This window comes from Capra hircus, chromosome 21 (genome assembly GCF_001704415.2).
Source record: "Capra hircus breed San Clemente chromosome 21, ASM170441v1, whole genome shotgun sequence".
Classification (NCBI taxonomy): Eukaryota; Metazoa; Chordata; class Mammalia; order Artiodactyla; family Bovidae; genus Capra; species Capra hircus.
Window position 1 is genome coordinate 67,427,254 of NC_030828.1, and position 9,902 is coordinate 67,437,155.

Here is a 9,902-nt window from a genome sequence, read left to right on the forward strand (position 1 = left end):
TTCCTGGGTCCTGTCCTTAGCATGGGTCTTCGCAAGGGTGCGTAACCCTGAGGTGGTGCTGGGGTTAAGGCTGCTGCCAGTAATTAGGCTTTTTCATGTTGTCCCCGAATCCTTTTCGTCTCTTCTCCCCTAAAAAGAAAAAGAGAAATAGTCATGTCCAGCTCTTTGTAGCCCCATGGACTGTAGCCTGCCCATCTCCTCTGGCCATGGAATTCTCCATCAGGAATACTGGAGTGGGTTGCTATTCCCTTCTCCAGGGGATCTTCCCAACCCAGGGATCGAACACACATCTGCTTTGCAGGTGGATTCTTTACCATCTGAGCCACCAGGGTAGCCCCTTGTACACTATCTATACTGTTAAATATCCCAAAGACCATATCCATGAGCTTATTGATAGGAGTCTGGGGTCTCCAGCTCCCCAGATGGTACATTAGGGGTAAATGGTCTGGAAGACTGTCACCCCTTCAGAATTGGGATTCGTAGGAGCTCCCAATTGTGGACCTCAGGGAGGTTGACTCATAAGGGGATCATCTGAAACATGGGTTCCTGTGGGAGGACGGGGTGTGAGCCAGGCAGTTCTCTAGACTCGGGTTTTGGAATAGGGTCTTGCTTCCTTGATAGCTGGTAAAGAATTCCCCTGCAATGCAGGAGACCCCGGTTCAATTCCTGGGTCGGGAAGATCCACTGGAAAAGGGATAGGCTACCCACTCCGGTGTTCTGGCCTAGAGAATTCCATAAACTATAGTCCATGGGATTGCAAAGAGTCCAGCATGACTGAGTGACTTTCATTTGAACATTTAATGGGACTCCCCTCCCCATTTGCTTTTTCTTTTATAAAATATGACCAGCTGCAAGATGGTATTATAATTTAATGACCTAATACTTTTTTGCCCTATCGGTCTAAATTTTCCCCAGTTAAGATCAGTTCAGTCGCTCCAACTCTTTGCGACCCCATGAATCGCAGCACGCCAGGCCTCTCTGTCCATCACCATCTCCAGGAGTTCACTCAAACTCACGCCCATCGAGTCTGTGATGCCATCCAGGCATCTCATCCTGGGTTGTCCCCTTCTCCTCCTGCCCCCAATCCCTCCCAGCATCAGAGTCTTTTCCAATTAGTCAGCTCTTCGCATGAGGTGTCCGAAGTACTGGAGCTTCAGCTTTAGCATCATTCCTTCCAAAGAAATCCCAGGGCTGATCTCCTTCAGAATGGACTGGTTGGATCTCCTTGCAGTCCAAGGGACTCTCAAGAGTCTTCTCCAACACCACAGTTCAAAAGCATCAATTCTTCGGCACTCAGCCTTCTTCACAGTCCAACTCTCACATCCATACATGACCACAGGAAAAACCATAGCCTTGACTAGACGGATTTTAGTCGGCAAAGTAATGTCTCTGCTTTTGAATATGCTGTCTAGGTTGGTCATAACTTTTCTTCCAAGGAGTAAGTGTCTTTTAATTTCATAGCTGCAGTCACCATCTGCAGTGATTTTGGAGCCCAAAAAAGTAAAGTCTGACACTTTCTACTGTTTCCCCATCTATTTCCCATGAAGTGATGGGACCAGATGCCATGATCTTCGTTTCCTGAACGTTGAGCTTTAAGCCGACTTTTTCACTCTCCTCTTTTCGCTTTCATCAAGAGGCTTTTTAGTTCCTCTTCACTTTCTGCCATAAGGGTGGTGTCATCTGCATATCTGAGGTTATTGCTGTTTCTCCCAGCAATCTTGATTCCAGCTTGTGTTCCTTCCAGTCCAGTGTTTCTCATGATATACTCTGCATAGAAGTTAAATAAGCAGGGTGACAATATACAGCCTTGACGTACTCCTTTTCCTATTTGGAACCAGTCTGTTGTTCCATGTCCAGTTCTCTAACTGTTGCTTCCTGACCTGCATACAGATTTCTCAAGAGGCAGGTTAGGTGGTCTGGTATTCCCATCTCTTTCAGAATTTTCCACAGTTTATTGTGATCCACACAGTCAAAGGCTTTGGCATAGTCAATAAAGCAGAAATAGATGTTGCTTTTTCCATGATCCAGCGAATGTTGGCAATTTGATCTCTGGTTCCTCTGCCTTTTCTAAAACCAGCTTGACCATCAGGAAGTTCACAGTTCACGAATTGCTGAAGCCTGGCTTGGAGAATTTTGAGCATTACTTTACTAGCATGTGAGATGAGTGCAATTGTGCGGTAGTTTGGGCATTCTTTGGCATTTCCTTTCTTTGGAATTGGAATGAAAACTGACCTTTTCCAGTCCTGTGGCCACTGCTGAGTTTTCCAAATTTGCTGGCATATTGAGTGTAGCACTTTCACAACATCATCCTTCAGGATTTGAAATAGCTCAACTGGAATTCCATCACCTCCACTAGCTTTGTTCGTAGTGATGCTTTCTAAAGCCCACTTGACTTCACATTTCAAGATGTCTGACTCTAGATTAGTGATCACATCATCATGATTATCTGGTCGTGAAGATCTTTTTTGTACAGTTCTTCCGTGTATTCTTGCCACCTCTTCTTAATCTCTTCTGCTTCTGTTAGGTCCAGACCATTTCTGTCCTTTATCGAGCCCATCTTTGCATGAAATGTTCCCTTGGTATCTCTAATTTTTCTCAAAGAGATCTCCAGTCTTTCCCATTCTGTTGTTTTCCTCTATTTCTTTGCATTGATCGCTGAAGAAGGCTTTCTTATCTCTTCTTGCTATTCTTTGGAACTCTGCATTCAGATGCTTATATCTTTGCTTTTCTCCTTTGCTTTTTGCCTCTCTTCTTTTCAGAGCTATTTGTAAGGCCTCCCCAGACAGCCATTTTGCTTTTTTGCGTTTCTTTTCCATGGGGATGGTCTTGATCCCTGTCTCCTGTACAGTGTCACAAACCTCATTCCATAGTTCATCAGGCACTCACTCTATCAGATCTAGACCCTTAAATCTATTTCTCACTTCCACTTTATAATCATAAGGGATTTGATTTAGGTCATACCTGAATGGTCTAGCGGTTTTCCCTACTTTCTTCAATTTAAGTCTGAATTTGGCAATAAGGAGTTCATGATCTGAGCTACAGTCAGCTCCCGGTCTTGTTTTTGTTGACTGTAGAGCTTCTCCATCTTTGGCTGCAAAGAATATAATCAGTCTGATTTCGGTGTTCACCATCTGGTGATGTCCATGTGTGATGTCCAAATTTTCCCCAGTTAGCTGATAATATGCATTCTAGCAGGGAGTCCATCTGGATGCTTACAGTTGCTCCTATGTTTTATTGGGATGGCTTGACAGGGGTCTGATGGGTCATGGCTGATGGTACTTAATTGTCCTGGCATTCTCCCAGTGTCAACAACAGGGTCCCTATGATCTCCTAGTCTGCAGGTTGGTTAGCCTAAGGAGGCCCCTTGGATCAGTCAAGGAAAGGATCAAGAGCCAGTCAGGGGGACAAGCAACCAGAGTCAGGGCCGAAATCCTTCAGACCCAGAGGGAGGAGGCTTAACTAAACAGTTTATCACTGAAACAACAGAAAGAAAGGAGCAGAGCCCAAGGGTGGGGCTGGAGTGCCTTAAGGCAGTGATACCCGCAGGAGACAAGCTCCCCTCAGTATAGGGTCCTTGTGAAGGAGGCTGCCTGTCTGCAGAAGTGAGGCAACACCCACCTGCTGGCTGGGCTGGTGAGGAGGCTGGGACCAGTAGACAGTCCAGGAAGTAAGGAGAGAAGTCTCAAGTCTCCCACCAACTAGGACACCTTAAGAGCGTTTATTTTAAACCATTCCAAAAAAAAAAAAACTTGTTTCAGCTATTTATATAAGAAATACATGTTCACTGTAGAAAATCTGGAAAGGAAAGTATAAAGAAGGAAGTCACCTGTTACCCCGCCACCCACAGCCGACTACTGTTCTCTGGGATTTTTCCATCCGTGATCTGTGTGGGATCCCACAAGGACAAGCTGTTTTATAACCTGCTTTTACACTTCTGTTTTAAGCATGTCACCGGCTCACCAAGTTCTCGCCTGCGTAGCGCCACATTGAGGGAGGGAGGTGGCCCAGTTTTGTAGCCAGACCTTTATTGTTGGCGGCCTGACCAGCTCGCCCCTGTTCTGAGTGATAGCATTCTTCGCTGGCTGCACTGCAGGTGCGATGGGCTCTGGTGCTCCCGGGTGACTTCCACTCTGGGCACTGAGTGAGGACCAGTGTTTGTTGCCATGTGGCTGGGCATTTCTTAGACTTCCCATGTTTGACTGTAGTTTCAAGGGATATTAAAATCGCCCCATTTAAAGGTCTCTTGAATCCAGAGGAAATGGCAGGGAGGCTGTAGGGACTCTGGCTGAAGGGTCCACGGATGGCTGAGCAGAAGTACTCTCACTGGGTTGTATCATCAGCTATGTCTTGTTCCAAAAATAGTGCAGTTTGCAAGTTCACGTTCAGTAAAAATTGAGTGAACGAGTGGCCCAGGGAGCAGCAGTGGGTGTGAGTCAGGGTGGGCCTGAGCCTGCGGAAGACACTTCTCCCTACAGGGTCCCAGGTAGCTTGACCCACTTCCTGAGGGCCCCGCCCAGCTGTGGGCACGAGGGCGAGGCTCCCAGGGTGTTGATTTTCCTGTCTGGTAAGAAATCCTGCAGGGAGCCCTGCCCACCAGGCCGTCCTGGTGATACCCCTGCACAGGGTGACTTGAAGTTCCATCTCTTTTGGTGTGATCTCTGCTAGTGTGGGGCACATCCCACTGACAGTCTAGGTGGGGAAGGTGTGGGACATCTCTGTCAGGAAGTGATATGCCTGCCAGGCCAGGCCCCTCAGGTATCCAAGCACAGTCATTCCTGAGCCTAAACCCTGACTCAAGTCCTGGGTGGTGAGGGGGGCTGGACAAGCAGGGGGGCCTCCAGGTGGAGGGAGCACACGCGGACAGGCCTAGAACCCTGCCTGCTGGCCACACGGATCATGGGAACACAGCTACCCTGGCAGCTCCTGGACCAACAGGGAGGCCTCCCACCCTGCTGCTGCCTCTTCTGGGCTGCTCAAGCCCCCCTCAGCAGGGAGGGGCCTTCCCAGAGGGGTGCACTTCTGTGCTTCCTGCTCTGAATCACAGTTTACAAAGCACTGCCTGGCCTGGCCCAGACCCCACTTGCTGGAGGGGGACCATAGCTGAAAAGGTAGCTGAGGAGTCCTGCTGGATACGTGCCCCTGACCTGGAACTTCGTGGCGAGAAGGCAAGCTCAGCACTAGGCCCTGGCCCGCAGGCTAGTCAGGGACTCCCAGGATGGTGCAGAGACCCCTTCTGTGCCAGAGGGCTTGCCTTCTTAGACCCAGTCTCTGCCCCCTCCCCCGGCAAAGGCTCTGCCTACATGAGCCCCTCACAACTGCCTGGCCACCCAGGAGAACACCAGGGCATGCCGACTCCACAGCTGTCACCCCCCAACCTCCTCGTCCGGGTCCCCGGGGTCTAAATTGACAAGCTGCCTCTGGGACATGAAAGCCCATGCTTCTTGGTAGGCATGACTGCCAGCCCTGGACACGCTTCTCCCAGTGGTACGGTAACCCCAGGAGGGTCAGGTCTGCGCAGCTGATTTTGCAGGGGCAGCCCTGGCCAGCAGGGGGCAGGAGACTGTCGGTGAACTGAGGAGCTGGAGCAAAGAAGCCCAGGGGCGCAGCTGGCTCATTCCTCCTGTGTAAGGTCCCCGCCCACCCACCCATGTTGGGACCCCCAAGTGAGACGGCGGGTGAGGACCGCAGCAGCTGGAAGACAGACCATAAGATCTTATCCCCAACAGCCCACCCCCTCCCTGTTTGGGGACCCATCATGGGAGGCCCAGGAACTGGGGCACGGAGGGTCTTGGAGAGGAGGCTGCAAGGATGGGGGCACTGCGGGGGCCCTGGGGCTCCCTGGGAGGGATGGGAGGGCTAGGCCTGGGGAGGCTCGAAGGGAAGGAAGCAGAGCAAAGAGATTATTTAGGAAATAGGGTAGGTGTTGGAGTGGGAGGGGGAGGCAGCAGGGAGAAGTGGCTTGGAAGAGGAGGAAATGGCTTTCGGGGGCGGAGCTGGAAAAGTACCAAATTTCTGGGCTCCTGCCCTTCCCCCCAGCATGCAGAGCTCCTCCAGGCTACAGGCTGGGGCTGAGTGAAGTGCCAGGCTCCACCCCGCAGGCCCCCGAATAGACCCTCTAGATGCTCAGGCTGGGTCTCTGCCAGCAGCCCAACCTGGTCCTGCAGGGAGGGCCAAGGCTGGAGGGCAGTGGTTCACGGATAGACTCGGGGGCACAACAGGGTCCCAGCCGACAGTGAGGCGGATGGGACAGGACAGGACAGGCCTCAGAGCCAGGTGCTGGGCCCTGGGCTGCCCTGGAAAGAGGAAGCACCACTCAGACCTGGGGCAGGCCAAAACCCTAGTTTATTTCAGCATCAGCAACATCTCAGCCATCACAAAAATAAACTCTACCGAGGGTGACGGAAGTCTCTACAGCAAGGTTAAGGGCTCAGCCACCACACAGCGAGCCTCCGGGGCACGTGGTGGGCACGGCCTGGGCAATAAGTTAGGAAGCAGCGGAGGAGCTGGTGGAGGCGGCAGATGTGGCCAGGGCCTCACTTCTGGGCCGGCATGAGGTCATCGATGGCCTGGCCCTGCTCCAGCCGCTGCTCCATCTCGATGAGCAGCTTCACGCCGTCCACCACCATCTGCACCAGCTCCACCTCCGAGAAGCCCAGGCGGTCCGCATTGGAGACGTCAAAGACCCCACCCACGGCGGCCGTGTCCACACCGCCTGGAGAGACAGCCAGTTCAGCGGGGCTGCGTCGGGGGCAGCCCCGGGGGAGCGGGCTGCCGCCTGGCACCCCCTACTCACCTGTGCCTCGCTTCTGAAGCCGCAGCCGCTTGAGCACCTCAGAGAACTTCTCGTGCTTGCCCAGGTGGGGCAGCTTGATGTGCACCCCGGCCCGCAGCCCCGTGCCCAGGTTGGACGGGCAGGTGAGGATGTAGCCCAGGTGAGGGTTCCACATGAACTCGTAGTTCTTAGACTTGAAGAGCGTTTCAATCTGGAAATGGACGTGTGAGAGGGGAGGCCTGGCTGAGCCACCCGCCCAGGGGACCAGCTGGAACAGGACCTGAGGCAACAAAGACCTGGGCTCCCCGGGGGGTTGATGGGGCACCTCCATCTCTGCCTGAACCCTGGGGCCTGGCCCTGACCTGGGTGAGGCCGTTGCAGAAGCGCGTGAACACCTCCTTCATGTTGCCACCCTTCTGCATGGAGATGACCCGCAGATGGTCCTCTTCGTTGATCCACACCAGGAAGGTCTTGTTATCGTTATGCCTGGGGGAGGGGCACAGTCAAGTCTCCTCCCCGGACGAGGGACACATCCAACCTCGCGAGGCCCCCAGAGCCGGGGCACTTCCCAAGTCGCTGAGGTGCTCACCCCAGCTGTCCCTAGGGCCCGGGGGCTGCTATCAGGACTCTAGCCCCATCAACACCCTGGGCGCACACAGGGCACTTCAGAGAGGGCACGCGAAGCGCTGAGCTGCTTCCAGCTAGCCGGTCAGGCACCCTGTGGTCCCCACCTAGGGGGTGAGGGGCAGAGGCAGCCCGCCCCGCCCCGCCCCGCCCACGGGGAGTCGCTTTATCTCGGCGCAGAGGCCCGGTGCCTGCGAGCCCGGCTCCCCACCCCCACTCGAGGAAGCGTCTGCGTCACCCCGCACCTGACCGACTCCCCGCGGGCGGCGGGTGGGAAAGGAGAGCGCAAACAAGGAGCCGCGGCTCCCGGAGGCGGGGCGAGGGAGGAGGACGCCGACAAGACGGCCCCACCCGCCCGGGGCGCTCCGCACCTGCGCGGTCAAGGTCTCCTGCGAGGAGGCCGGCACCAAACCCACCTGAGGAGCGCGGCGCCGACCTCCTCCCTCCGGTACGGCGCGGGCGGAGGCCGGGGGATACGCACCAGATGCCGCGGGCGTCGGGCCAGTCGCGGGCCATGCCCGAGGCCAGCAGCAGGGGCGACACGGGCTTATCGAAAAGGAAGTGGTCGTCGATAAGCTGCTGCTGCTCCGCCTCCGTCATGCTTTTGAGCGCATAGTACCTCCCCGCCAGGTCACCGTCCAGGCTCGACAGGGCTGCGGAGGAGCGCGCTCAGGAGGACGGGCGGACTCCTGCCCCACCCCGCACCCCCAGGATGCCCGCTCGGCCTGGCTGGAGCCCAGTCAGTCCTCCCGGTCCGAGCGGCGGGCCGCTCCGGAGCGACACGGCCCAAGCCGACCATCGTCCGGCCCCAGGGCTCTGTGGGCGCGGGGCTGGGCGTCGGTCCCTCCGGGAAACCCGAGCCGACGGACAGATAAGAGCGCGGCGGCTCGGGTGACTGGTAAACAGGCCGGCAGGGCCCGGGGCCGACGAGCGCCGCTCAGCGGGCCGTACCCTTACCTTCGACGGCGAGCTTCTCGATGGCGCGGCGCTCCCCGCGGCTGCAGTGCGGGGGGAGGCAGAAGCCGCGGATGCTGCGGCCCGTGCGCACCCGCGAGCTCAGCACGTAGTTGGGATCCAGGTCGTCGCCGCCCTGGGGGCCGTGCAGGGCTGAGCGCTGGGCAACCCCTCCCCACCCAGCCGGCCCCTCGCCCCGGGCCACCCCGCACCTGCAGGTTGTCGGGGTTGAGGTCGGTCTTGTGCTCGTCGGTGGGCTTATAGCCTCCGTGCCGGTCCTCAATGATGGGGTCAAACAGCTCCTTGAACACGTCGTACGATTCCTCGTCGCCGGCCACACAGCCCACGGTCATGATATAGGGGTGGCCTGGGGGGAGCGTGGAATGGGGACAGTGACGTCACTGCCAGGCCCGAACAAGCCGCCGAGGACCCTTCAGCTATGCGCGCAAAGAGGGCGCCCGGACCTTGGCCCGGGGGGAGCCAGGGAGCGGGGGCGCTGGGGCCAGCCTCGGGCTCCTGTCCTGACCTCGGGACTGAGGCGCGCGTACCTGGGTTGTCCACGCCGGTCTGGATGACGTCGTCCACCGTGAAGCCGCTCGGGGTGCTCTTAGCGCGCAGCTCGGCGTACAGTTCGGGGGTCAGCACCTTGGCCATGTGGTTGTTGTGGCCGCTGAGGTCGGGGAACTCGTCTTCGGCCGGGAAGCGCAGCTTCAGCGTGTTGTGGCTATTGGAGAAGGGCATGGCGGCGGCGGGCTGCGGGGAGACGCGGGAGTCAGCGGGTCCCGAGGCTCTGGGCCTCTTGGTGAGCTGCTAACCACCCAGGGCCCCGGGCTCCGGTCAGCCCGGTCTCAGTCAAGGTCGGCGGGGTCGGCGCTTACACGCAGGGGGCTACCACAGCGCCCAGGACCCCCGGCCCAACTGGCGCGCCCACTCCAGGCGGCGGACCCCGGGAGGTCCGGAGCGCGCGACGCCCTGGCCCCAGCCCCCAGCTCCGTGCACAACAACCCCCGCCTCGGTGCCCGCGCGCCCCCCACCCCTGGCCCCCGGCTCACTTACTGAGCAGTCGGGCAGGGGCGGGGGCTCTAGGTTAGTCTGCAGCTCAGGGCGCGGCGCAGGCGAACAGCGGCGGCTCCGCGCTCCCGCGGCTCTTAAGGGGCGCAACGCAGGCCGCCCATTGGCTGCTATTTATAGCCCATTCATTCCATTGGGTCGCGCTGCGGGGTGGTGCCGCCGCTTTGTCCGCCACCCTCTGCCCCCGGAGCCCCCCCACCCCACCCCGTGCAGCCCACCACGACTATCCCCTGGCCGGGATCCCGCGCAGCCTACCTAACCCCACCTTGCGCCCGCCAAGATCCCGAAGCCAGAACCTCAGGCCCTCGGACATTCCGGATTCCCCCACACCCACGCCTGCCTCCGAGCGGGAAACCGAGGCAGGAGAGCCGGCAGGCACTTGAGAACGCTCGGCCTGGTCGGCGCCCCGGCCCCTGCCTCTGCCCCTCCCGCTAGTCCTCGCGGTGGTCGCGGCGAGGGGCCAGGCGGGAGCCGTCCCGGG

General features: G+C 57.5%; 1 protein-coding gene across 1 annotated transcript; it reads right to left on the reverse strand.

The window, feature by feature from the left end:
• Nucleotides 6,321-9,516, reverse strand: CKB (creatine kinase B). Its single transcript, XM_018066231.1, has 8 exons — nt 9,407-9,516; nt 8,899-9,103; nt 8,563-8,717; nt 8,354-8,486; nt 7,878-8,049; nt 7,135-7,258; nt 6,794-6,983; nt 6,321-6,712 (listed from the first exon to the last, which is right to left on the reverse strand). Exons 2-8 carry the CDS (start codon nt 9,089-9,091, stop codon nt 6,534-6,536), a joined length of 1,146 nt encoding a protein of 381 aa, XP_017921720.1. The 5' UTR covers nt 9,092-9,103; nt 9,407-9,516; the 3' UTR covers nt 6,321-6,533.